Below are 27,832 nucleotides of genomic sequence, written 5' to 3'. Positions count from 1 at the left end.
CCCTAAGATCCTATTATGGACGGTCGACCATGAAGCATCAAGTAACAGCGGCAAAGAGTCTTTTACCCGCGCTACCTAATTAACTTCACCTCTCGATTACTGAGTGGTCCTTATTTACTTTTCACTACAATTCGTTTATTTATTTACTTTTTATTAATTCTTATAAACTCATCAAAAATTCAAAAAACAAGGAACAGAGAAATTGCAGAAGAACAAAAATATCGACAGAGAAATTCGTTCACAAATGGTGGCGATTTCGTTGTACAGAGGAAATCTCCACAGAGTTCCCGACGTACCACGTCGGTGGCTTATGCCAACCCCTAAAATCTCCCTGAAGGACTTCAAATCCCTTTTAACCCGCCGCTCTGTAGCTCTCTCCCGCCTCCGCTCCGGCCTCCCCGCCGCCGTCTCTTCTAACCCTAAGCCTGATTTTGTCCCGGGCCAGCTCAGCGAAGCTCCAAAGGCGGGAAATTTGTCTAACCCCACGATTAAATTCGAAGCGCCGGAGAATGTTGCTACTGATTGTGAAGCTGGGCCGTCCGGGGAGAAGAAGGATGGGAAGCAATCGGACGGTGCTGGTTTTGCGGTGAAATCCGGTGGTGGGTCCGATTCGCCGCCTGCTCTTAAGTCCGATTTGATCGAGAAAGGGTTGGATGTTGCAGATGTTGGTGCTAGTTCACTGCCTGTGAAGGTTGAGAAATTGGATGAAGTGGAAAACCCTAAATCTGAGGTATATCTATATCTATATGTGTATTTATATCTGGTTTTCAATTGGATTCTGAATTGCTTTGGAAAGTTTTGTTTTTTATTTGGGCATTTGTATGGGTTTGTGTTCTTAAATTGAAGTGTGAAAATTGGATTTAAACTGTAATGTGTGGAGAAAGAAAAACTTAAATCTATACATCACAAGCATGCATTTTTATTTGCTGAACTGTTTAGCGTAGTTTCGATTCGTGTTTAGTAACTGCAATTGTTTGTTTATATGATAGAGATGCAACAAAGAGGAGGAGTTAAGTGATAAGCAAAAAAGGAAGAGAGAAGTTGAGGAGAAGCTGCAGGTTTTGAATCAGAAGAAACATAATCTTGTTCAAGTGTTGAAGCAGGTAAGTTTTGGCTCCGTAGTCGATTTGTGTGTTTCTTTGTGTTACATTTGGGCAAGTATCGATACTAGAGAGCTTGTTCGTGTTGGTTTACAGATCTTAAATGCAGAGGAAGAATTAAAGAGACGAAATTGTATGCAAGGAGTGGTGGTTCGCCCGTCTGTATCACCTCAAGTTGATGTAACAAATGACTCCGGTTCAATGACTAGGCATGCTGCTGCTAGGTTGGGCTCAGAGGCGAATCTTGAGATGGAAGGGGTTGAGGGCGATGAGCTTTCAAATCATAACTTTCATTCTCGCCATGTATTCCGGATGAACAGCACATCCCCATCTTCAGAGTCTCCTCTCAGAAGGCCGGCTCATATTCAGCACAACGTGGTAATGCATTTCGGTTACTACTTCTAGCACTACTTTTACAGTACCAATCAAGTGTCTATGCACGTCTCGTTTATGTTTTCATTACTTTTACAGTACCAATCAAGTGTCTATGCATGTTTCGTTTATGTTTTCATTTGTGTCGACCACCGTATTGCTGGTTTTATCATTGTCTTGTGAGAGCTTATAAATTAAGAATCTTTTGAATTACAAGTTAAAGTAGTTTTCCGCAAGAGAAAATATTAGAAATTTGAGGAAGTAGTTAACAATTGATGTCTCTTTGCTTTGCTACATTTTCATGAACTCATATTCAGTTATCGAATTTTGTGTGCAGGTTCCACACCCCTCTCGAGCAAGTTTAGGACCAACCGGCACTAGTCCATCACGCTTTGCTCCCATAGGGCAACAGGGGCATCCTGCAAATCTACCCACAGTATCTGTATCAGGAACCAATTACATGGCATCCTCTCCATCCCCTGCAGCTTCCGGCGGCACTTCTGCTTTCAAAGACGCTCGATTGCCAAGTCCATGGAATTAGATTCGGGCTATGTAGTCCCTTTGTCACATGGGGCTCTTCTTTGAACACCAGTTTCTTGTAGATCATGGCGACGTAATGAACATTTCGGCTTCCCTTTTCGTTTTTCCTCCCCACTCCTCTTCCATTTGAGACTGGTAAAGGTCGGACCGTCAGCCGGCCAAAATTTCACGTCTCCTTGTATCTCTGTAAATTAGTGAGGCTTGTCAACTTAAGCTGTATTGAATTTCTTTAAAGAACATGCAAATCGATGATTTTGATGAATTTTTGTTACACTGATCTCCAAGGACTAGTGTTTTTTTGCAACAAAGTTACGCTATCACAACGATGGACTAGCCACGTCTCGGCCACAACAAAGTATCGAATTTGAATTCATCACACAACACACAAGTATATATTGTCTTTGCATTCATGTAAGTCAAACTTAAGATCGCTACTTACTAGGTGGAGAACGTTATAACTGGACTAAAGCTTGTTAATGTTGATTATTGTTTGTTTAGTATTATTTTTCAATTTTAAAGTAATAATTTATCTTGTTTGTTAAAATTACATCCTACTTTTTCAAATTTTTGTTTTCCGACAAATGTAAGATGTTTACAAAGTTACTTTTTAAGATGTTGTTTACTCGCTCATAACTTAGTATCAAGCTCACTGTAAATATAAATCGTTCTTAATTCTTATGAGTCAAATCTAAAACCTTCAACTAAACGAATACTAAAGGCCGCTAAGCGAACAAATAGGATTTGTAGGGTAGCAACCCAAATTCCTTCCCCTATGCTAAAATTACAAGACAAGATCCAAAAAATGTTGCCCTAGCTAGCCAACTCTAAATTCCCATGGGTTTTTAGATAGTTGGGTGAGTCAACGGTCAAAACTTCACAAGGGCCCCTCCCGTTCTTTTCCTTTTCCTCCGCCCCCGGCGCATGTTAGAACTCAAAAGTGCCTAGATCTCACCACACAAGTCCCAATCCACCCAACCCCACAACTGACCCAAAAACATATCAACACAAAAACGAAAACTTCCCCTTTCATTTCGTCCCCATTCATCCACGCACCACCGCCCAAAAAAAAAACCACCATGTCTAACCGCACCACCCACCGGCGCATGTTAGCACCGACAGAGCCAAGGCCCTCCAAGCACTCCACTTCCCTAGATCCTCCTTCCCTGCCTTCTAAACCATCTTCCACCTCCAACCCCACCTCAAGAGTCAACGCAAGTCAACGAATCCGCAGTTCACAGAGCCTCACAGACACTCGCTTGCAGGCCAAATCGATGTCGGCGTCAATGGATTCCTCCAAGTCTTTCCTCAAATCGAACCCTCACCCTAAATCATTCGACCCCAGAAGCGAAAAACAGAGCAAGAAAACAGAGGAATCAGAAAAACCCCAAAAACCCAGTAAAGATGTGGTGGCGGTGGTGAATAAGAAGAAGGGAGCTCAAAATGGGTTGGTTGGTTTTGAGGAAAAGAAGAAGTTTGATAGCGGGAGGAGGCCGTCGGTTTCGTCCGCCGCAAGCGGCGGCGGCGGCGGCGGCGGAAGGAGGAGATCCCTGTCTGGGCCGCAGGTGCAGTTGGCGGATGTGTTAGCAAGTAATGGGGTGAGAATTGTTTCAGCTGATATGCCACCGTTTATGCAGATCCATGCTGTGGAGTGTGCAAGAAAGACGCATGATAGCCTGGAAAAATTCACCTCCAAGACTCTTGCTTTGACTCTCAAAAAGGTAATTATAAGCTTAATTATCATGATTAGGATGTTAAATTTTTGATTTTTCTGAGGTTTTTGGTGATTATCTAATGTGGGTTTTATTTTATGATTAGTTGGTAATTGTTTGGTGGGGTTTGTGTTAACTCAAAAAGTCCCACTTCAAAACTCCAATATATAATGAATGATTCTGCCACTAATTGCACCGAGTTCTTTTGTGATAAAACCCCACGTTTGCCGTGCGTGTGTGATTAGTAGTGAGTCGTTGGTTCATCTATGTGCAAATATTGACAGGGTTGGGTAATTGTTTTGCAGGAATTTGATGGGGTATATGGGCCAGCATGGCACTGCATTGTAGGAACAAGTTTTGGGTCTTTTGTGACGCACTCTGTAAGTGGGTTTCTGTATTTCTCAATGGATCAAAAGTTGTACATCCTCTTGTTTAAGACCACTGTACAAAGAGCAGACTGAAAATTTGATAAGTTTTAAGACTTTTTTTTAGGGTAGGAAGAAAGTTCTGTGCATTCTTCTTCTTTCCAGACCGTACATTCGGTTATGCAGGGAAAATCATGAGAGAGAGAGAAATGGAAATTTCTCCCCATCTTTTTTTTCATTGAGAGACCTTTCTTCTCCCCTCCTCTCGTACTTTCTTCTGTCGCTTCTCATTCTGTAAAGAAGTCAACATAAGATGTTGATGTGACTTAATCCTGAATATTCAAATAGGATGGGACTGAAGGAGAAGGAAAATGGGAGAGGAGAGAATCCAGATCCCTCTAAGCCTTAGCCATGTGTGATCATCAGTGTTATAAAATCATACTATGTGTTACTTTTTTCTTTTTCTATTCTTCTTATGTGTCCGTTTTGTTCTTGGGTGTTATCGGTTTAAACACTTACAAATTTATCTCTCGTTACATGAGATACAAATACATAATTGTACAACCGATGACATAGCAAATTTCTCCCATCCCATCTTTAAATACATTATTATTACATATGGAAAGTAGTATTCAATCCATCAAGGATGGCATACAAAAAGTTCATAGGATGTGTGTCCTGTTTTCCAAACTTACATTGTATTTTGTATCTCCTCTTTATATTATTGGTGGTTCGGTCAGAGACTCAGAGGACACCCCTTACCCTCCAAATCATTTATCTTGCTTGTAAATTGGGGCCTCTTGTTCCAAAAAACACTAGGACATGGGACCATATTGAAAGAGGGTCCTAAGGGCTGGTTTAGTATTGCTGTGCTTTGAAAAAAAGCTGCTGTGAGAATAAAGCGGCTGTGCTGTGAGAATAAGCGGCTGTGAAATAAAGCCAGTAGAGTGTTTGGTAAACTTTTTTATGAAAGTGCTTTTGGAAAAAAAAGCAGGATGATAGTGTGTCTTTTCATTAAAGGAGCACTGTAGCTCCGTATGCTTTGAAAAAAATGGCTTTTTTTCAAAGCAGCAAATAGCAGCTTCAGCTTTTCCTTTGATTTTCAGCTTATTCTCACAGCAGCTTCCAAAATAAGCCCTTTTTTTCAGTTTACCAAACACAAAAATGACCCTCAGCTTTTTTTCACAGTGGCTTTTTTTAAAATCACCTCAATCCCAAACGGGGCCTAAATAATGTGGCTTTGACCAAAATTGTCTTTTCACCTCTATCAATTTGGACTTAAAATTTGAGCATTACCATCCCAGCCCAGCCCAAAATCTATTTCTCATACCACTGATTAACTGGCCCATTCTCCATCCAAGCAAAGCCAAGTGTTTGATTTCCTATCAACAGACTTTTTTATTTACCCATCAAAATTATAAAAAAGTTGCCATCAAGACCATACCGCAAACTTGTACTACTTTTGTATTGGGATGTAATTCCCAATTTTCTGTACATGAGTTAGGTCAATTGATTAAGGCAGGCTTCCCGGCCATTTGCTTCCAAGTCGAATTTCCCTCTTTATGGATTATCGTAGTTAAGGTTATCAATGATTACGGCTGGGTTTCGGGCTACTTGCTCAAGTTCAAATTTCCCAATCTAAAGATCATAGGAGTTAAAGATATCGCCTTGGCAGAAGTAAAATCGCATACCTACCTATCCTCCACTGATTAAGAGCTGGTTTGGTATTGTTGTGTTTTGAAAAAAAACTGCTGTAAGAATAATGGTTGTGCTGTGAGAATAAGTGGCTGTGAAATAAATCAGCAGAGTGTTTGGTAAACTTTTTTGTAAAAGTGCTTTTGGAAAAAAAAAAGCAGTCTGATAGTGGGTCTTTTCATTAAAGAAGCACTGTAGCTCTGTGTGCTTTGAAAAAAAAAACCAGTTTTCCAAAGCTACAAATAGCAGCTTCAGCTTTTTCCTTTGATTTCAGCTTATTCTGACAGCAGCTTCCAAAATAAGCCCTTTTTTTTTCAGTTTACCAAACACCTAAAACCCTCACAGCTTTTTTTCATGGGTGCTTTTTTTTTAAGCACCTCACTCCCAAACCACCCTTAATATTGGTGGACATAAATGGCAGTTTGGAAATTGATAATTTTACAAACAAACCCTTCTATGTTTGGTATGGAGCCGATGAATAGACGGTTGGATGTGCGGTTAAAGATTCCGTTGCATGCTATGTTTCGGTTCATACAAAAAAAATCCAAAATGAAGAAGGAACAATGATTGAGAGGAAGAAATTGAGTGTGGTAGATTTTACGGCTATCACATGCAGAATGCAGGGGCTTTGTTTGAGAGCATTGAAAAAGTAGCCACAAAGAGCAAAAGGTACCGGACCATCTTTTTGTAACAGTTCCACGTACTAGTCACTGCAGAAAAAAGGCGACCTAGTTCTTTCCCAACTGAACACGAAGTTGAACTTCTTACAACAAAATAGTTGTCATGGTACAGTTTGTACTATTTTCTTCTTTGTTTACTTTTGTCTTTTCTGTTCAAAACTGTGAAGGCACTTCAAATGCGAATTGAGATTCCCTAAATATCTCTGTGCTCGAAGCCTGCAAACCGAGAGATTCAGACAACTCAATTTGAATCATACGGCCCCTCTTAGTCTATCTCCCTATCCCACTTCATAAAAATCCAAAAACTTGAACAGCCTAGATCTTGAATAGTTCGAATCTTTGGATCGATAGACTCTAGACATAGGGTTTCAAAGTGAATCATATTCTCACTCAACGCCAAATATTATCTTATAACAACTTCAATAGAGCCAAGTTTGTTGCTTCATGAAAATTTGGAGGGGTAGAGTCCTACTCCAGCTTGTTAGATGAGCTTCACTCAATAATAACCATAAAACGAACATTCTTCAATTCCTTGCTGATAAGGAATCATAATCTTTCACTGCTTACAATCACATACTGTAATGAGTTATAAAAAGACAAAAATAAAAGTTTAACAACTTTCTTCAACATTTATTTCAATATTTAGTTTCAGCTGACACATACTGATGCCTTAATGCAAACAGTAAAATTGACATGAGGAATAGGAGGGAGACTTCCCTGCACCTTTGGGTACGCCACCATAGCATCCCAGACCAATAGAGCGATTTGTGTGAGAAATTTAAAACACACAACATTGTACTATTAGTTTGAAACGCTACAACATCAAATAGCGTGTATGTAAGTCTCTCTTGAGTGGTACACATCACTTTTGATAAAGGACTTGGCTTCTTTGCCCTCCCAGTTCCCATACACTCATATCCCCTCATATTTGTGCGGTCACGATTAAGCCACGTCAACATTTTATATCACTATTGTTTTTTGTCTTATTATCCCTATAAAAAAAATCAATATAAAATGTTGACGTGGTTTAACCGTGACCGCACAAAATAGGAGGGGATGAGAGTATATGAGAACTGGAAGGGCAGAGAAGCCGGGTCCTTTGATGAAAGGCTGGTGCAACATATATGAGGTGGACATGAAAATGAATTGGGCAGATGGCCATTTAACCCTATTTCCAAATAGACAATGCATCAAGTTTTGATAACCAAATTAGGAGTGCGAGGCTTTAAGAGGGAAATTAAGCCACTCAAGTTAACTTTGGCAAATGCCCAAGATCCCACAAAGGCACATGAGTTTGGCCAAATGCAAAACTATATTGGGCATAATCTCAAACACACTTTCTCAAGTGTAACCAATCTTGCTTGGATGTGTACCATTTTTTTGCTAAGCAAGTTAGGCACCACCAATAATAATTGTGACAAATGAGAAAAAGAAGGGTTAGGTCTTGATGGTGCTATAATCCAATTTATCAAAGCTATTTAGCTCTTAAGAAAAAGGGAGTTAGAAAGAGAAAAGCATTTTTCCCCAACATAAATTTATTTGAGAATTTAATTTGGAGGGTTTGTGTTGTTCACTAGTGCAAGCACCCACCAACCATTGTTTCCACCCAATCTCTCTTTTGAAAGAGAATAAGATGCCCCAATTTGAAAATCTTCCTCACATGAACTGTTACTTTCACTTTCTAGGCACTATTTTAAATTGGGTATTTCTCATTTACTATGTGAATTTGACATATTATTTCTTCAGAGTAAATTGCAACAACAACAAAGCTTTATACTACTAAGTGGGGTCGGCTATATGTATCTTAAAACACTACTGGTCTCGGTTTTGCGCCAACTCTTTCGTTAGCTCCAATTACTCCATGTCTTTTCTTAATGTCTATTTTCAAGTCTTCCTACGTTTTTCTCTACCTCTTTTGTCTCATAATTGCATATGCTCACCAAAGCATGTGTAGTTCTTCAGTTCACATGTCCAAACCACATTAACAGAGTTGTGAATTGCACATATGTAAGTTTAGGCTAATTGGTCAAAGCAATGCGTCTATCTCATTGCATCGAAATATGATTCCTCTTCATCGTCTATTAGAACAGATTAAAATATCACTTTCTTGGAGAATAAAAAATTCTAGCAAATGACATCATCAAGTATGCAGATGTGAATTAAATTTGTTGGTCAGAATAGCATGTGCGTCCCTTTGTACCAAAATCTCATTTCTTTTCATTCTAAATCAGAATATATTAATATATCGCTTTGTGAAAAAAAAAAAAAAAAGAAGGGAGATATAGCCAATGGAATCTTCAAGTAATTTGAAATACAGAAGTGGGTTTGGATCCTTTTGATCCCCACTTTCCTTCTAATAATGTATTTGTTAGGCACTTGATCCCATATCTGGTTTAGATCAACCAATCAAGCAACTCACACAGAAAATTAAATAATAAATTAATAAAACCCAGACTGAGTGCCACGTGGCTATGGCAGAAGAGCGAGGGAGGAGGATTGTCTGCCCTCCAAGTTCCCGTGCTCTCCCATGCCCTCCTGATTGTGTGATCACGGTTAAACCACGTTAATATTTTATATTATTATTCATTTTTATCTTATTATCTCTATAAAAAAATAATATAAAATATTAACGTGACTTAACCGTGACCACATAAAACAGGAGGGTATGGAAGGGCACCGAAACTTGGAGGGCAGACAATCCTCCTCCAAGAGCGAGTGCCTTAACGCGCCGATGGTAGCATTTCTGGATAAGAGGTGGATTGTCTGCCCTCCTACTTCCATATTATTCCCATCCCCTTGTATTTGTGTGATTACTGTTAAGTTACGTCAATATTTTATATTTCTATTACTATAAAATATTGACGTGACTTAACAGTGACTATACAAACATGAGGGATGAGAAGAGTATGGAAATGGAGCGCACACAATCCACCTCCGGATGGATGTTCACTTGCTAAACGGAGCCGCTTCTCTCTGTCCGTCTCTGTCTAACTTTCATCATCATCCATTAATGCCTCTCTCTCTCTCTCTCTCTCTAAAAACCAAATCCTTCTCTCTCTAAATAACTTGTTAAATAACCCATCAGCTCACTAAACCCCGCATTCACTCCCCCCACAAGCTTACTCTCTCTGTGGGAACCTCAAGTTTTGGTTTTGGATTCGGATACCGGGCCGGGTCGGGTCGGTTCGAATGAATTCGGTTGTTGACAAAATGGATCCTCCACTGATCAACGAGTCTTCCTTCTCAGCAGCTAACCCAGCATCCTACAGCCTGGCGGAGATTTGGCCCATCAGCGGCGAACCCGGTGGCAGCGGTGGCGGGTTGGGGCTCCGAATGGGTAACTTGGGTCAGAGTTTCGGTGGGCTTGGAGATAGCTCTGTGAACAGAGATGGGTCGTTGGAGGAATCGACTGTGACTGAGCAAAGTGGCGGCGGCTGTGGCGGAAGAAAGAGAAGGGATGTGAGCTCTGAGGACGAGTCTTCGAAGCAGGTTTCCACCAGTAGTGGCAATGGCTTGGTTCGTAATTTTTCACTCCTTCAAGTGAAATTTGATTGCTTGGCTCGATTTTATGTTTGGTTTTCTGAGAAAATGTTGCAAATTAATGCTAAAGCAATGAACTTTGTATGTGTTTTTGTTATAATTTAGCTGAATTATGGCTAATGGAGGGAAATAATTGGAAAAAAGGAACGAATTTTAGTCGGGGGCCTTTATATTTGAACTTAATTTAGTGAACTATTTGTTGGGAAATAATTGAGTGAAGTAGTAAAGTTTGTGAAATTGTGATTATGCTATCTCAGCTATGTGTAGAGACTTGATTTGAATGTTAATGCATCCGAAATTGGCGTGATGTGTGTCGTTAAGCAAGTTAAGCTGCATGATTTTCAGTTATTGATGTATGTTTGTATTTTGTTGCTTGTTCTTGAATTTTTTTTATTGTTTTCTTTGCCCTGTTTGTTCTCGAACAGAAATATTCGGGTGGAAAACGGATGAAATTAGCGGGATCCAGTAACGAAAATGGCAGTTTGAAGGCTGAAGTTGAAGAAAGTTCAGCTGCTGGTGACAAGAAGCCAGCTGAAGAAAGCACTAAACCTTCCGAGCCACCCAAGCAAGACTTTATCCATGTGAGGGCAAGAAGGGGACAAGCTACAGATAGCCACAGTCTAGCCGAGAGAGTAATGCACTTTTCGTCCTTTTAAAATTTCAATATAAGAATCTAGAACATCTATTACGGTTTGCCTGTTCTTAATCAAGCTCTGTAGTTATCGATAGGGAATCGGTTTCTGTTTTATTGACATGTTTGGTAAATCAGTGTGATTCATTCACTCTTTGAACATGTTGCGTACCATGCTCGTTTTGGCAGGCTAGGAGAGAGAAGATCAGCGAGAGGATGAAAATTCTCCAAGATTTGGTTCCTGGATGCAACAAGGTATTCAATGTTGTCTCGTTGGTTTTATGTTTGTCATAATATTTACTTAGCATATGATCAACGTAGTTCGTAAAGGAAATCTTTGTTATGTACTATGTTGTTTCCAATTTCATTGCTAGATTTATTCTAAACATCTTGGTAATTATCTAGTGATCCGAATTCTGAAATCAATTTTGTTTCACCAAGTATGTTTCCCTTACATTTGTTAACTTTCTTTTTTTTTTCTTTTTTTTTTCTGAAAAAGGTTATTGGGAAAGCACTTGTCCTTGACGAGATTATTAATTACATCCAATCACTGCAGCACCAGGTCGAGGTATCTATTCCATTTGACTCTATCTAGTGGTACTTGGTTACACGATTTTGCTTTAAACTGTTTAACCCAAGTCTGTAATCTGTTTATTCGATTCTGTAGTTCCTTTCAATGAAGCTTGAAGCAGTCAATTCAAGGATGAACATGAATCCCACTATCGAAGCGTTTCCTCCAAAAGATGTAAGTAAGCTGCACTTCTATAACCTACATAAAATCCACTGAACTACTCTTTCTGGATCTATTTCCAATATATAATCCTTGAAATGCATTTTTATTTCCGGTTCAATAAATTTCTGAAGACCCTACTGCTTTTTTAGAATGTAAACCTTCGTCTAGGGATTTTTTGGGTACAACTTTTCAATCTTAGAGATGCATCAAGGAATGTAAATGTCTGTCAACAGTGGAGTGTGCTTGTCGTAAGCTTGGCCACTGGACACCACAGTGTTGCTCTTGATATTTGTAGTTGTGCATTTCTTGTGGCATTGTTACGAGAAGGAACAGCAAGGCACTTCCTTCTATGCTCATCTTTTTCTATAACCTAACCCTTGCTATATGCATAAAGATTCCGGAAAATCTCTTGTATTATTTGCGATGACATTAATGCATCATGTCATCTATTTGAGCATAACAATACGATAGTAATGATATTTTCTTAGTCCTTGATTTCCCAGGAAGGGTGAAGTCCTCTTCCGTTTTCCATCTCGAATTTAAATGCTATCACCATTCTGCTGCCTCCTAATTCTCAGGATCACAGTTCTTTTCTATCATCATGATGACATTATCCTTGTTTAGATTCTCGTCCCGTTAACTCATATTGCAATTATCTACTATCTCCCCGGTTGAACAAGTAAAGTTTCTTTCAAAACACGGAAAGCCAAGGTATGTGCTGTATGAGTTTCTTACGTGTTGACCTGGTGTTTCAGCTCGGTGCACAGCCATTTGACGCTGCAGGGTTGTTATTTGGCTCCCACACACCTAGGGAGTACGCCCAAAGCTCACAGCCCGAATGGCTACATATGCAGGTTGGTGGTAGTTTCGAAAGAGCAACGTAAATTCAGGGGATTATTGTTCAAGTCGTAATTGGTGGCAGATGTGATATTAGGGTTCTACATCTGGAATGTGTTTGCTAAATGTATGATCATTCTAATCAGGGGTATTAACCGTAGGAACATCTAATCTTCGTATGTATCGTCTGACTAGATTATTAGACTCTACTCTGTTGTATAAGTCCCTAAGAAATTACGTTATAACGGCGTAGTTGATATGTGTAACAGAAGGATTGTGATTTCTGGGTTTTATTTGTAAAATATCTGATCATTTTTACATGGTATTACTTCATGCCACGAACTTTTGTTTCAGAATCAGCGGAAAAATTCAGGTATAATTTTGCATCTCAAACAACTCAAAAGAAAGAAAGAAAAAAAAAAAACTCCGGAGCCAACATAAAGAGTTATGTCAAACTCAGGGATCATTCGAAACATTATTTATAGTTTTATTGATACATATAATACAACAATAAGAGTAACATCGTAAAGTCCTTGGAATAATTCCATACGTGGTAAATGTAACACTATTTAGACATACAAAACTAACACACTTGCCGACACACTTGGCAATACGAAACTTGCATACAACTATGAAATCTACTTGTATTAGAGAACGTGTCAACAAGTATATTAGTCTTGTGTGTCGAAATCATTTATTGACAAGGTGAAGGTATTAATCACATGATCACTAGATCTCTTTTATTCCTTCAACCTTTCCTTCTAAGCTTGGAGATCAACATGACCATTCATTTTAACCACAACTATTCCTTTGTCAAATCCAAATGCAACTCTGCAGAGCAATGAAGTACGAAGTCAATTTATATCGTCACTGGTAATCAATCAAATGCCACAACAAAACGAATCCTAACAACAAGAAAAAGATGGAAAAAAACTCACTTGTCTGATCCTTTCGAGTGTGCGATGGTCCAAACTCTTTCGAGATCGTAGCTCAGTCTCTTTTCTAGCCTGCAAGACCATAAGAATGGGTTACAAAAAGAAGACGTACACAGAAATCGAGTTAACTGCGTTCCTGGTGTAAATATTTTGAATCGTAAAAGACTGTTACCTAAAAGTGGCTGCATGCCAAATGTGAACATTCCCATCCTCAGAAGCTGTGATTATTATGGGAAGCTCAGGATGAACACATAGAGCAGTTACATTGTGCTCATGGCCTTCTAAAGTATGGACACAGCTTTTGGTTTCGTAGTCCCATACCTGCATTGACATAATACATTCAAATTCATATGCACGCAAAGACGAACACATATCATCATATTCAGTACATATATATAACCAACATTTCATCACAAACCTTAACAGTAAAATCGTCGGAACCACTCAATAGATATGTTTTATTGTCGCGAATGAAGTAATGAACGCAATTTACTCCTTTTAAGTGGTCCTCTAATGTAAACTCTGGGCCAGCGGAGCCAATCCTCCATACCTGCAAAAGTATATGAGTGTCACAGAAGTCATGACGCTGAAAATTTTACGGTTAAGTTTGCACAAATAACAATCCTTGCAATACCTTGACAGTGCCATCAAGAGACGCACTAGAGAAAGTATTGGTGTCGTTTGGATTGAACGCCACTTGCATTACATAGTGAGAATGTCCCTCAAAGATCTGAGTGCATGACCAATCCTTCTCCCAATCCCAAAGCTTTATAACGTTGTCGTCCGAGCATGACAAGAGATAAGGTAGAGTAGGATGGACAGTCACACTCCTGATATAATCTGTATGTGCTTCAAACTCTTTGATCTTTTCCGTCGTGTCATAGTTGTAGACGCGAATAAATGTGTCATCAGCTGCGGTTACTATCCAGTGTTCGCGTGCTACAAATTTTGCTGACCTGACTGCAAGCACATGTAAACAAAATTTAGACGCAAAGTCATATCTGTCAATGAGAGAAACTTCGGTAGGCACGCAACAAGAACATATGAAAGAAAATAATGTACCTGGTGATTCAGTGACCTTGAAGGACTTCTCCATGGTCTGTGATTGGTAATTCCAGATACAAACAGCACCTGAATACAAACTGACCAGAACCCTACATGCAAAACATTATCAACAAGCTTTGATTATCTTGCATTTTTAGAATTCAATCAATTAACGTACACGAAATCGAAAGTGGATAGCAGAAGGTTGCACTTGCATCAATTAGGGTTTAGGGTTTAGGGTAAGAATATGAAAAAAAATCAAAACGAGGAGATGCAGAAAACATAAACAGAATTGCCAAGACAAGCAATTACCATGGCTCAGTTGGATGTAGATCCACAGACTTAATTCTTTCTGAGTTTTGAGCAAATTCTTTCTGGTAAAAAATATATTGAAGTTAATGTTGAAACATAGAGAAAATTTTAGTTCCAAAAAATAAATAAGATAGAAAAGGAAAAGAAAAAAAAAAAGAGGAATAGCCATTACCTCAATAGTGAGTGAAAGAGCCTGCTTCCCACCAAATGCAGAGAGAAGCAATAAAAAGTCAAAATGTCAGCCAATATTTAAAAAAAAAAAATTGAGACTGAATAATATAATTTTTTTAGTCATATATTTTAACCGTATATATATTGAAGTTTATGATCGCATGATATACAATGAACGAACATGATTGATTGATCATCCAGATCCCCACAAAGAGGATCCGAAGAGGATCCTTTTCCATAGTACGCCTCCAATATTTTTGTGATGGGACCCACAAATTCAAGTAGGCACTCCCATTTGAAAATAATAATAATAATAATAATAATAATAATTAACAATAAAATCTTGAAAAATGAACAACACAAACTCACCATTTTGAGCAAATAGAAGGAAGGAAATATGAAGAAAATTGTTAACTTGATGTACGTGTAAAAGTGGTTGTGAATGGAGGACGATGCAGAACCTCCATTTATATACACAGTGAGGCTTGGCAGCCAAGGAAAATTATCATATCCTAATCCCATGATGCCAGTACTGAAAAGTCACGGTTTCATCCCTATGTTGTCACCAATTTGGTTAGATGCCGTCCGTTCATTATATACATTAAACTGGCGGTGGAGATCGAGTTTCAATATCCCTTCCTTTGACTGTGTGACATCATCAGAAATTAAGTTGAATAATAATACATGCATGCATGTGTGCTTTTGAAACTTTCAACACGTTCGTAATAGAATATAAAAGAAACTGGAACTGGATTCTCTCCGAGGCAAACCTTCGGGATCCTGCTGAGCGATAAACATGGGCCGTTGGATTTCGATCCAACGGTTACATTTATTATAACTTTAAGAGGGATCCCCTATTTGTAGCCGTTGGATCAAAATCCAACGGCCCGTGTTTGTCGTTCAGTAGGATCCCAAGGGTTTGCCTCGGAGAGGATCTAGGTCCCAAGAAACTATGAATGCTTTCATTTTCATGAGAAGTAGGTGGGCCTTGTCCAATCTTTTTGCTTCGTGATCCTTGTAAATCATGTTCTTCATCCAAAAACTAAACTTGTTATATGGGTAAACGACAAGATTGATATGTCTCAATACACTGAAATTTATTTAGAATCCTCGTTTTATTTACGAGGACCATGCCAGGTCCAACAATTCAAACGTCGATTTAGAATGGAATTAAGAATCAGTTGGAATGCATAGTCTAAATGAAAATACATTATTCTCAAATTTTACAAAAATTGTTTTACAACATGAAGAATTGAAACTCTCTCCTGTATAATTCAATGATGAACAATGGGCCAAGAAACAGAAAATACAAAAATATAGGGGCAAGAGAGACAAACCCCAGTTTAATCGCACAATTTTCACACAAACACCAAACTAATTTCCTAAAATTTAACATCTACTTCTACTAGACAGCCTCAGTTAATGCACGATCCGGGATTGAAGGTGTGAAGAAAAGTACGACGAGACCGGGGCAAGTGACCGTTGAATTTAGCCGGATGCGAACAAATCCCGGTGGCAATCGCAAGCATCTGCCAAGCACTCAAAACCTTGGAGTTAAACACATGGTTAGTTGTCAGTGACCACCTCACAGACTCACCTGTGCAAGCGCATGAGTGTGGTGGATTTGGATGCAGTCCACACGGAGCAAAGTTAACTCTGTTCATTGATATCCCAAACGTGTTAAGCCGCGAAATGCAAGGGGCGATTCCCGGCTGTTACATTCACTCGGAAAGAGATTGGTGGTGCTCACTTCTTTTGTCGGTCCATCAATTAACTTTAGCACTTCTTGTTGAATAAGTGGCCAAGTGGCCAAGTGGACAACAAAACAAAATGCTTTCGGCTATTAAACAAAGCAAAAGAAAAAAAGGACAACATGATTATGTTTCCTTGTTTTGTGGCTTTTTCAAAGCCATAATTATTGGTTTCGGGCAGAAGAAAAAAGGTAGAAGAAGAGGGCTCATTTTTCTGAAGTGAGAAGTGAGAGCTGCTGAGAGCAAGGAGATTTGCAGAGAGCCCAAAAGGAAGAGAAGCTGCTGCTTCATTTGGTTAGTAATTATCCACCAAAGTAGTTGTTGTTGTAATAGCTTTGAGCTATATGTATAGAGAAGAAATTATTCATTATATTTCTTTCTCTATTTGTTTCTGTGGTGTGTGAGAGCTATTGGGTGTATTGGGTTATTTGGGTTGTGAGATTGCCAACACTTTGTAAACTCCCAATTGGTTGATAGTGGATTATTGGGTGAGCTCCTACTGCTCCGAGGACGTACTCCAGTTACACTGACTGTTGAGGAACCTCGTTAAAATCTTGGTGTCTTTAATATTTTGTTCTTGCATTTCATTTGATATATTTCCTGTGGGTTATCAAGAGTTGGTTCTAAAAGGTTTGGTGCTATCCTAGCACAACAATTGGTATCAGAGCACTGGTTGCTCTTGGGTACTGTCTAGTTGCCAAAGATGTCAGACGAGCAAGATGAGAATCATTTTGGAAGCAGCTCCGGGTTTGCAAGAACTACGGTGTAAAATGCAAAGTTCGAAGTGGAAAAGTTTGATGGCACAAACAACTTCGGGATGTGGCAATGTGAGGTCAAAGATGTGTTGGCTCAACAAGATCTACTTGCCGCTTTGGGAGAGAAGCCGGAAGCTATGTCGAAGCTGGAATAAGAGAAATTAAATTTGTGGGTTTGCTCTTCAATTCTATTGTGCTTTGCAAAAACTCATAAGTATTTTGTGATGCGGGAGACATTGACAAATGTGTTATGACAAAAATTGGAAGACAAGTATATGACGAAGAGTGCAGAGAACCGGCTACACTTGAAGAAAAAACTCTACCGCTTCCAATACAAAGAAGGTACAAAAATGATTAGACACCTTGATGCTTTTAATAAGTTGATTGCCGACTTGTTAAATTTAGATGAGGATATTAAGGATGAAGATAAGGCCTTAATATTGTTGAATTTCTTGCCGGACTCTTATGAGCATTTTGTTACCACTATTATGCATGGTAAAGAAACTGTGAAATTTGAAGATGTGTCAAATGCCTTGATGAATTATGAAATGAGGCATAGAGATAAAAATCATGATAGTACCTCTGAAGCTTTATTTGTTAGAGGTAGATCATCGGAGAGAATATCATCTTCTAGTAGAAAAAAAATCACAGTCTCGACCTAGAGGAAACTCTAAAGGTAGAAAACCTTTGGAAAGGGATGAATGTGCCTTTTGTCGTAATAAGGGCCATTGGAAGAAAGATTGTCCTAGATTGAAAACCAAAGGCAAAGAAAGTTCTGAAGCTAATGTTGCTGAGGTTGAAACAGATTTTTCTGATTTTGCTTTAACCACTTCCTCATCATTTGATTGTGCTACTAAGTGGGTGTTGGATACGGGTTGTACTCATCATATGACTCCTCACAAGGATTGGTTTTCAAGCTTGAAAGAGTTTGATGGTGGCGTTGTGTTCATAGGAGATGACAAACCTTGCACAACAAAAGGGATTGGTACAGTTCATTTGAAGTTGCATGATGGCATGGTTAAAGAGTTGGCAGGTGTTCGGTATGTACCGAATTTGAAGAAAAATCTTATTGCTTTGGGTACTTTGGAATCCAAGGGCTTCAGGTTTCATTCAGATGAGCAGACATTGAAAGTTACCTATGGTGCACTTGTTGTGATGAAAGCTCCTCGATGTGGTCATTTGTATTTATTGCAAGGAAGCACCGTGACAGATGAAACGTCTGTAGTCTCAGAAAATATGGGCACATCTGATTCAGATACTACTAGACTGTGGCATATGAGATTAGGTCATGCCAGTGAGAAAGCTCTACAAGGGCTTGTGAAACAAGGTCTTCTAAAAGGTGCCACGACTTGTAAGCTTGATTTCTGCGAGCATTGTGTCTTGGGAAAGCAAACTAGAGTGAAGTTTGGTACTGCAGTATATCAGACGAAGGGCATTCTTGATTATGTGCATTCAGATGTTTGGGGTCCTACAAAGACTCCCTCTTTGAGTGGTAGACATTGGTTTGTGACCTTTGTTGATGATTATTCAAGAAGGTCTTGGGTCTACACTATGAAGCACAAGAGTGAGGTGTTAAACATTTTCTTGAGTTGGAAGAAAATGGTTGAGAACTAGACTGGGAGAAAAATTAAAATTTTGTGATCGGATAATGGTAGAGAATACACATCCGACCCTTTCTTTAAAGTTTGCAAAGAGAAAGGGATTGTGAGACATTTTAGTGTTCGGGGAACTCCACAACAAAATGGAGTTGCAGAACGATTGAATCGAACCTTGCTTGAGAAGGTTAGATGTATGTTGTCTCAGTCGGGTTTAAGCAAGTCATTTTGGGCAGAGGCAGTTAATTATGCATGTCACATCATCAACCGGTTACCCTCAGCTGCTATTCAGGGTAAAACACCAATGGAGGTATGGACTAGAAAACCTTCTTCTGATTATGACTATATCCATATTTTTAGTTCACCTGCTTATTTTCATGTGACTGAAAGTAAACTTGATTCTAAAGCCAAAAAGGCTATCTTTCTTGGTTTTAGTAGTGGTGTCAAATGTTACAGGTTGTGGTGCCCAGAGATGAAGAAACTTATAATCAGTAGAGATGTGACATTTGATGAAGAAAGTATGTTCAAAGACTCTGAGAAGAATGTGAAAGATGTCCAACAGGTGGAGCTTGAGAAAGTTGCCTCTGGTACTTCAAATCATATTTCCGCTGATGTCGAAGTCACTACAAGTGAAGAAGTTGAAGACCATGAGGATGTTGAAGAAGTTGAACTTGAAGATTCTATTCAAGTTGAAGAGGAAGTTTCACCTCAAGAGTCTATTGCCAAGAACAGAGGAAAAAGACAAATTACCAAGCTAGCTCGGTATAGTGACTATGTTTCTTTTGCTCTTCCTATTATCACTGATGAGATTTCATCCAATTTTGAGGAAGCTATTGAGAGTGAAGAAAATGAGAGGTGGTGCAATGCCATGGGTGATGAGATGAATTCTCTTTTGAAGAACAAGACTTGGGAGTTAGCTAAATTGCCTAAGGGCAAGAAAGCTATCGGTTGCAAATGGGTGTATGCCAAGAAGGAAGATGCTGATGAGAAAAGCAATGTGAGATTCAAAGCAAGATTAGTTGCTAAAGGGTATGCACAAAAGTAGGGCATTGACTACAATGAAATCTTTTCTCCGGTTGTGAAGCACTCCTCAATTCGCATTATGTTAGCTCTTGTTGCACAGTATGATCTTAAGCTTGTGCAACTTGATGTGAAGACGGCTTTCCTACATGGTGATTTGAATGAAGAGATTTATATGTGTCAACCGGATGGGTATATAGTGAAAGGGAAGGAGAATTTGTTTTGCAAATTGAAGAAATCACTTTATGGCTTGAAGCAATCTCCAAAGCAATGGTATTTGAGGTTTGATAAATTTATGAGGGGCCAAAATTATTCTAGAAGTCAATATGATCATTGTGTGTACTTCAAGAAGTTGCAAGATGGGTCTTTCATTTATTTGTTGATATATGTTGATTGCCTCAAAGAATGTTGAAGAGATTGAAAAATTGAAGAAGCAAATGAAGAATGAGTTTGAGATGAAGGATCTTGGTGAAGTGAAGAAGATCCTTGGCATGAAGATCACTAGAGATAGAGATAAGGGTTTGGTCAATTTGAATCAAAGACAATACCTTAAGAAGTTGATTCGGAAGTTTGGAGATCATGATTCAACCAAACCGGTTAGTACCCCTTTGGCTCCTCATTTTAAATTGAGTTTTCTACAATGTCCTAAAACTGATAAAGAGAAGCTGCAAATGAAAAATATACCATATGCAAATTTGGTTGGTAGTTTGATGTATGCAATGGTATGCTCTAGACCGGATATTGCTCATACAGTTGGCATGGTGAGTCGATATATGCATAATCCAGGTAAAGAGCATTGGCACGCAGCTAAGTGGATATTGAGGTATCTCCATGGTACTCGAGATGTTGGTTTATGCATTGAGAGAGATGACTCTGGTATTGGTCATTTTGCAGTTGGTTATGTTGATTCAGATTATGTAGGTGATCTGGATGGATGGAAGTCTACTACAGGCTATGTGTTTACTGTGGCTAAAGGGCCAGTTTGTTAGAGGTCCATTTTGCAGTCGTCTGTTGCATTGTCTACTACAGAGGCTGAATATATGGCAGTTGCTGAATCTATAAAGGAGGCAATTTGGATACATGGGCTGATTAGAGATTTGGGGGTTGATCAGAAGCAGGTGGAGGTGCATTGTGATAGTCAGAGTATCATTTATTTGGCTAAGTATCAGGTTCACCATGCGAGGACCAAGCACATAGATGTGTGTTATCACTCTGTTCGTGAAGTTGTTGGTGAAGGAGAAATCATTCTCCAGAAGATTCCAACTAAAGACAACCCCGCTGATATGTTGACTAAGGTTGTTGGTGTAGCCAAGTTTGTTCATTGCTTGAACTTGGCTCACATTTTGCCTATATAAAGAAGGCGATGAGTAGTAGGAGTTTTGGAGCATTTGGCTCAGCATGAGTTGTTCTCTTGCTAGTGTTTGGGAGTGATGTTGTGTGTTAATTGTGTTGGTTGGCTTATCATGGCGTTTTTCGGAACTTGGCCAAGGTGGAGATTGTTGAATAAATGGCTAAGTGGCCAAGTGGACAACAAAACAAAATGTTTTCGGCTATTAAACAGAGCAAAAGAAAAAAATGACAACATGATTATGTTTCCTTGTGTTGTGGCTTTTTCAAAGCCATAATTATTGGTTTCGGGCAGAAGAAAAAAGGTAGAAGAAAAGGGCTCATTTTTCTGAAGTGAGAAGTGAGAGCTGCCGAGAGCAAGGAGATTTGTAGAGAGCCCAAAAGGAAGAGAAGCTGCTGCTTCATTTGGTTAGTAATCATCCACCAAAGTAGTTGTTGTAATAACTTTGAGCTATATGTATAGAGAAGAAATTATTCATTATATTTCTTTCTCTATTTGTTTCTGTGGTGTGTGAGAGCTATTGGGTGTATTGGGTTGTGAGATTGCCAACACTTTGTAAACTCCCAATTGGTTGATATTGGATTATTGGGTGAGCTCCTACTGTTCCGAGGACGTACTCCAGTTACATTGACTGTTGAGGAACCTCGTTAAAATCTTGGTGTCTTTAATATTTTGTTCTGCATTTCATTTGATATATTTCTTGTGGGTTATCAAGAGTTGGTTCTAAAAGGTTTGGTGCTATCCTAGCACAACACTTCTATCCTTGCACAACGTATGCCACTCTTGGAGCATTGTTGTTTGAAGAGCACGGTGTTCGGCCTCCTCTGCTGTCAACTTCGACAGGGTTATAGGTCCCTTTGGTTTTCCATTTTCCTCGCCATTTTTTTCTTTTCCTTCTTTTTCTTGATTTTGTCCTCATTTTCTTCGTCGCTTTCATCCTCTTCTTCTTCGTCTTCGTCATCATCAGATTTGGGAATCTTTTTCTTAGGTTGGGCTGCCTTTAGCAAGGCTATCCGTTCCATCGAGATCCTAAGCCTCTCCGCGGCAGCCACCTTCACTTCGTCTTCAGGCATGTACTCAACACGCAGGGCCGGCCCAGGCCCAGTGCAGGAGGGGCAACCGTCCAGGGCCCAAAAAAATTAGGGGCACCAAAATTATTAGGGTGATATATTTACATATGTTGTTATAAGAGTATAAATTTATAAAATTTGATTCAAAGACACATAAATTTAACTAGAAGTGGTGGTTTGTCATTTGAAAATAATAAGGGGGTCTTGGGTTCAAAACACCATGTGTGCTTATTTACTTTCCTTTTTTTACAAATTTTTTTTTATAAGAGTATAAATTTAGAAAATTTGGTTAAAGGATCAAAAAGTGTAATTAGAAACAATGATTTTTGTTGTTTAAAATTAACAAGTGGTCCTAAGTTCGAAATGCTATGTGCATGTTTATTCTTTTCAATTTTTACAAATTTTTGTTTGGTTGGTAATTTATTTTTAGTTACTATCTAGTAGTTATGTGGGTTGTTATTTTTAAATATTCGTTTTAATTCAAGTCTAATCTTCAACAAAGAATAATACGTAGACCAAATTTGCAAATTATATGACGTGTCATCAAAATGTTTAATTTAGTACCCATTCATTAATAATACATATTAATTAAAGATTCGAAAACATCATTATTTTTTAGTCCAGTATTGACAAGTTTAGTAAATAAGAAAAAAACACCTCACGATTTATTCAAAAACACATTCAAAGTTCAAATGGAAAACAAAACTCATCATCTATCTACTTGTAAGCCCGCAGTTTTTTTGTTTCCCTCTCTCAATACAAAATAAATTAGTCTTTCTGTATTACTAAATTATTGAGTTTGAAATGTTTTTCTAAGTATAATTTTTTCGATGTTTTATGTGTGAAAATAAATAATTTTCTTACATGAAGTTAGGGCATTTTTTTTTACGTCGCCCCGGGCCTTAAAAATCTCTGGACCGCCCTGTCAACACCCCCACCACTTCACTAGCTCCAAAGATCATCAGGCCCAAGAAGCCACCATACCAGGTTTTTGCAGTAAAACACAGCTGTTTCAGGACAAAGAATTCAACATCAATATTGTATGGTTGATTAGAAGGCCAAAGCACTACCATTAAAGGTTCAACAAATTACATCTCGCCAAGATACCAGTTGCATTAAGGATACTTGCATATAATATCTACTCGAATTGATTGCCAATTCTACTTTTTCAAGTTTATAATTTATGCCCAAGTTCGGCTGGATTTTATAAGTTCTTTCTTCCAGCTGTTAGCAGGATAAGTAAGGTAAGGCCATGATTTGCCAAGCTTGGCTTACCAGTTACATTTGCAATCAGTCCACATGGTATAGAACTTCCATAATAGAGTATATAACGAATAACGAAAGAGAGATGTAAATCACATAGTAATAAGGAGCGAGAGACAATACCTGAAATCCTGCCACTGTTCGGACACACCAAGGGAGTACGCCCAAAGCTCACAGCCCGAATGGCTACATAGGTTGGTGGAGAGATTTTTCAGTGTGACCGGTACAAGGGATGGTACACCACATGTCACTATACAAATTGTGGGATATGTGTGCTAAAAAGTTAATAACTTAAAAAATAACATTTTCCACCACTCCTATTAAAACACATGGTGTACCACTTGTGTTTTCGTCACAACTAAAAATTTCTCCAGGTTGGTGGTAGTTTCGAAAGAGCAACGTAAATTCAGGGGATTATTGTTCAAGTCGTAATTGGTGGCAGATGTGATATTAGGGTTCTACATCTGGTGCATAAATGTGTTTGCTAAATGCATGATCATTCTTATTGTTGTAATCAGGGGTATTAACCGTAGGAACATCTAATCTTCGTATGTATCGTCTGACTAGATTATTATACTCTACTCTGCTGTATAAGTCCCTAAGAAAATACGTTATAAAGGCGTAGTTGAAATATGTAACAGGGTTGTGATTTCTGGATTTTATTTGTAAAATATCTGATTATTTTTACATGGTATTAACTTCATGCCACGAACTTTTGTTTCGGAATCAATGAAAAAATTCAGGTATAATTTTGTATCTCAAACGATTCAAAAGAAAGAAAAAAAACCCAGGGATCAAAGTAAAGAGTTATGTCAAACGATTCAAAAGAAAGAAAAAAAACTCAGATGTCAAAGTAAAGAGTTATGTCAACCTCAGGGATCATTCGAAACATTCTTTATAGTTTTATTGATACATATAATACAATAATAAGAGTAACACTGTAAAGTTCTTGAGATAATTCCTCTAACGTATGCGGTACAAATGACACTATTTAGACATACAAAACTAACACACTTGCCGACACACTTGACAATATGAAACTTGCATATAATGGTGAAATCCGCTTATATTAGAGAATGTTTCAGCAAGTATAACAGTCTTGTGTGTCGAAATCATTTATTGACAAGGTATTAATCACATGATCCCTAGATGTCTTTTATTCTTTCAACCTTTCCTTCTAAGCTTGGAGATCAACATAACCATTCATTTTAACTACAACTGTTCCGTTGTCAAATCCAAATGCAACCCTGCAGTAGTACGAAATCAATTTATATCACTGGTTATCAATCAACATGCCACAACAAAACGAACCCTAATAACAAACAAAAAAAAAAAAAAAGAAGGTAAAAACTCACTTGTCTGATCCTTCCGAGTGTGCGATGGCCCAAACTCTTTCGAGATCGTAGCTCAGTCTCTTTTCTAGCCTGCAAGACATAAGAATGGATTACAAAACGAAGACGTCAACAGAAATCGAGTTAACTGCTTTTCTGGTGTAAATATTTTGAATCATAAAAGACGGTTACCAAAAAGTGGTTGCATGCCAAATGTGAACATTCCCATCCTCAGAAGCTGTGATTATTATGGGAAGCTCAGGATGAACACATACAGCTGTTACATTGTGCTCATGGCCTTCTAGGGTTTGCACACAGCTTTTGGTTTCACAGTCCCATACCTGCATTGACATAATATATTCAAATTCATATGCATGCATATACTAACATGATCACCATATATATAAGGGAGACTTTGGATGCGGTCCCTAGTTATGAATAGTCTTTGACTGAAACCTTGTTGGTTTTCAATTTTTGATCCAAGTCCCTGAAATTAATTGATAATTTATTTCTATGTACGTTACTATATTTTTTAAATTAAAAATTAAAATTTATAGTTGTTTATAGTAATGAGATTTTAAATAAAAAACCATAATTTGTGGGATTAAAAATATTAAAATATAAATATACTATTGTGTGTGTGTGTGTAAACATGGGTACATTCATAAAAAATAACCAAAAAATTATTGTATCAAAACATGGGTACATTCTTCAAAATGGGTACATTTAGCAAAAATAAAATGGGTACAAATAAATAAAAAAATATGGGTACAATACAAATAAAACTTTAAAAAATATGGGCACAAAAAGAAATTAATATATGGGTACAAATTAAAACTGAAAGGAAAATTGGTACAAATTAAAAAAGGGTTGCAAATTAAAAATGGGTACAAACTAAAAATAAAAATATATGATAAAAAATTTAGCCATAAATATAAATATACTAATTGTAATATTTTTAATATTAAATGAATATATTTAGAAATAAAAAATATTTTATTATTGAAATAATTAATGATATTATTAATACAAAGGACCTTGATCAAAAATTGAAAAGTAATAAGATTTTAATCAATAGAGTAGTAAAAATAAGGATGAAAACCTAATTACTCCTATATATAACAAGCATTTATTCACAAACCTTGACAGTAAAATCGTCAGAGCCACTCAATAGATATGTTTTATTGTCGCGAAGGAAGTAATCAACGCAATTCACTCCTTTTAAGTGGCCCTCTAATGTAAACTCCGGGGCAGCGGACCCAATCCTCCATACCTGTAAAAGTATATGTCACAGAGTGTCACAGAAGTCATGACACTGAAAATTTTACGGTTAAGTTTGTACAAATAACAATCCTTGCAATACCTTGACTGTACCATCAAGAGACGCACTAGAGAAAGTATTGGCGTCGTGTGGATTGAACGCCACTTGCATCACATAGTGAGAATGTCCCTCGAAGATCTGAGTGCATGACCAATCCTTCTCCCAATCCCAAAGCTTTATAACGTTGTCGTCCGAGCATGACAAGAGATAAGGTAGAGTAGGATGGACAGTCACACTCCTGATATAATCTGTATGTGCTTCAAACTCTTTGATCTTTTCCGTCGTGTCATAGTTGTAGACGCGAATAAATGTGTCATCAGCTGCGGTTACTATCCAGTGTTCGCGTGCTACAAACTTTGCTGACCTGACTGCAAGCACATGTAAACAAAATTTAGACGCAAAGTCATATCTGTCAATGAGAGAAACTTCGGTAGGCACGCAACAAGAACATATGAAAGAAAATAATGTACCTGGTGATTCAGTGACCTTGAAGGACTTCTCCATGGTCTGTGATTGGTAATTCCAGATACAAACAGCGCCTGAATACAAACTGACCAGAACCCTACATGAAAAACATTACCAACAAGCTTTGATTATGTTGCATTTTTAGAATTCAAGCAATTAACGTACACGAAATCGAAAGTGGATAGCAGAAGGTTGCACTCGCATCAATTAGGATTTAGGGTTTAGGGTAAGAATATGAAGAAAAAAAATCAAAACGAGGAGATGCAGAAGACATAAACAGAATTGCCAAGACAAGCAATTACCATGGCTCAGTTGGATGTAGATCCACAGACTTAATTCTTTCTGAGTTTTGAGCAAATTCTTTCTGGTAAAAAATATATTGAAGTTAATGTTGAAACACAGAGAAAATTTTAGTTCCTTAAAATAAATAAGATAGAAAAGGAAAAGAAAAAAGAAATAAAATAAAATAAAGAGGAATAGCCATACCTCAATAGTGAGTGAAAGAGCCTGCTTCCCACCAAATGCAGAGAGAAGCAATAGCAAGTCAAAATGTCAGCCAATATTTAAAAAAAAAAAAAAATTGAGACTGAATAATATAATTTTTTAGTCATATATTTTAACCCTATATATATTGAAGATAATGACCACACAATATATAATGAACGAATATGATTGATTGATCTTCCGGATCCTCACAAAGAGGATCTGAAGATGATCCTTTTCCATAGTACGCCTCTAATATTTTTGTGATGGGACCCACAAATTCAAGTAGGCACTCCCATTTGAAAAAAAAAAAATAATAATAATAATAATAATTAACAATAAAATCTTGAAAAATGAACAACACAAACTCACCATTTTGAGCAAATAGAAGGAAGGAAATATGAAGAAAATTGTTAACTTGATGTATGTGTAAGAGTGGCTGTGAATGGAGGACGATGCAGAACCTCTATATATATATATACACAGTGAGGCTTAGCAGCCATGGAAAATTATCATATCCTAATCCCATGATGCCAGTGCTGAAAAGTCAAGGTTTCATCCCTATGTTGTCACCAATTTGGTTAGATGCCGTCCGTTCATTATATACATTAAACTGACGGTGGAGATCGAGTTTCAGTATCCCTTCCTTTGACTGTGTAACATCATCAGAAATTAAGTTGAATAATAATACATGCAGGCATGTGTGCTTTTGAAACTTTCAACACGTACGTAATAGAATATAGAAGAAACTGGAACTGGATCCTCT

The 27,832-nt window shown here is 38.0% G+C and overlaps 4 protein-coding genes across 8 annotated transcripts; 3 read left to right on the top strand and 1 right to left on the bottom strand.

The window, feature by feature from the left end:
* The first annotated feature begins 170 nt into the window (after positions 1-170).
* LOC126626831 (uncharacterized) lies at positions 171-2,289 on the top strand. The gene is made up of 4 exons (XM_050296236.1): positions 171-730; positions 990-1,103; positions 1,197-1,478; positions 1,810-2,289. Exons 1-4 carry the CDS (start codon positions 245-247, stop codon positions 2,011-2,013), a joined length of 1,086 nt encoding a protein of 361 aa, XP_050152193.1. The 5' UTR covers positions 171-244; the 3' UTR covers positions 2,014-2,289.
* A 666-nt stretch (positions 2,290-2,955) lies between these two features.
* LOC126626832 (uncharacterized) lies at positions 2,956-4,553 on the top strand. Its single transcript, XM_050296237.1, has 2 exons — positions 2,956-3,730; positions 4,027-4,553. The coding sequence occupies exons 1-2, from the start codon at positions 3,089-3,091 to the stop codon at positions 4,180-4,182; spliced, it is 798 nt and encodes a 265-aa protein (XP_050152194.1). The 5' UTR covers positions 2,956-3,088; the 3' UTR covers positions 4,183-4,553.
* Positions 4,554-9,408: 4,855 nt separating this feature from the next.
* On the top strand, positions 9,409-12,527 carry LOC126625686 (transcription factor bHLH79-like). The gene is made up of 6 exons (XM_050294734.1): positions 9,409-9,977; positions 10,427-10,633; positions 10,822-10,887; positions 11,132-11,200; positions 11,300-11,377; positions 12,121-12,527. The coding sequence occupies exons 1-6, from the start codon at positions 9,651-9,653 to the stop codon at positions 12,247-12,249; spliced, it is 876 nt and encodes a 291-aa protein (XP_050150691.1). The 5' UTR covers positions 9,409-9,650; the 3' UTR covers positions 12,250-12,527.
* A 138-nt stretch (positions 12,528-12,665) lies between these two features.
* Positions 12,666-27,545, bottom strand: LOC126625685 (coatomer subunit beta'-1-like). 5 transcript variants are annotated; one of them, XM_050294733.1, is made up of 9 exons: positions 27,439-27,528; positions 14,666-14,686; positions 14,494-14,555; positions 14,200-14,291; positions 13,772-14,097; positions 13,556-13,687; positions 13,310-13,458; positions 13,141-13,209; positions 12,666-13,033 (listed from the first exon to the last, which is right to left on the bottom strand). In XM_050294733.1, exons 1-9 carry the CDS (start codon positions 27,439-27,441, stop codon positions 12,964-12,966), a joined length of 924 nt encoding a protein of 307 aa, XP_050150690.1. In that variant the 5' UTR covers positions 27,442-27,528; the 3' UTR covers positions 12,666-12,963. The 5 variants fall into 5 exon arrangements, with proteins under 5 accessions (XP_050150690.1, XP_050150689.1, XP_050150687.1 ...); XM_050294732.1 differs by lacking the exon at positions 27,439-27,528 and adding an exon at positions 15,034-15,161; XM_050294730.1 differs by lacking the exon at positions 27,439-27,528 and adding an exon at positions 15,034-15,085 and having other exon boundaries at positions 14,666-14,689.
* Positions 27,546-27,832: the final 287 nt, after the last annotated feature.

The sequence above is a fragment of the Malus sylvestris genome, chromosome 6 (genome assembly GCF_916048215.2).
Source record: "Malus sylvestris chromosome 6, drMalSylv7.2, whole genome shotgun sequence".
NCBI lineage: Eukaryota > Viridiplantae > Streptophyta > Magnoliopsida > Rosales > Rosaceae > Malus > Malus sylvestris.
The sequence above is the reverse complement of the archived record's forward strand: the minus strand, read 5'-3'. Positions and strand labels throughout refer to the sequence as shown.

Coding starts and splice junctions, on each gene's coding strand:
- LOC126626831 (XM_050296236.1), top strand. CDS start 245: ATGGTGGCGATTTCGTTGTACAGAGGAAATCTCCACAGAGTTCCCGAC. Junction 1,104..1,196: donor TTGTTCAAGTGTTGAAGCAG/GTAAGTTTTGGC, acceptor GTTGGTTTACAG/ATCTTAAATGCAGAGGAAGA. Junction 1,479..1,809: donor CTCATATTCAGCACAACGTG/GTAATGCATTTC, acceptor TTTTGTGTGCAG/GTTCCACACCCCTCTCGAGC.
- LOC126626832 (XM_050296237.1), top strand. CDS start 3,089: ATGTCTAACCGCACCACCCACCGGCGCATGTTAGCACCGACAGAGCCA. Junction 3,731..4,026: donor TTGCTTTGACTCTCAAAAAG/GTAATTATAAGC, acceptor ATTGTTTTGCAG/GAATTTGATGGGGTATATGG.
- LOC126625686 (XM_050294734.1), top strand. CDS start 9,651: ATGAATTCGGTTGTTGACAAAATGGATCCTCCACTGATCAACGAGTCT. Junction 9,978..10,426: donor CCAGTAGTGGCAATGGCTTG/GTTCGTAATTTT, acceptor GTTCTCGAACAG/AAATATTCGGGTGGAAAACG. Junction 10,634..10,821: donor GCCACAGTCTAGCCGAGAGA/GTAATGCACTTT, acceptor TCGTTTTGGCAG/GCTAGGAGAGAGAAGATCAG.
- LOC126625685 (XM_050294729.1), bottom strand. Junction 26,487..26,588: donor CAAGGTCACTGAATCACCAG/GTACATTATTTT, acceptor ATGTGCTTGCAG/TCAGGTCAGCAAAGTTTGTA. Junction 25,139..25,938: donor CTGACGATTTTACTGTCAAG/GTTTGTGAATAA, acceptor ATGTCAATGCAG/GTATGGGACTGTGAAACCAA.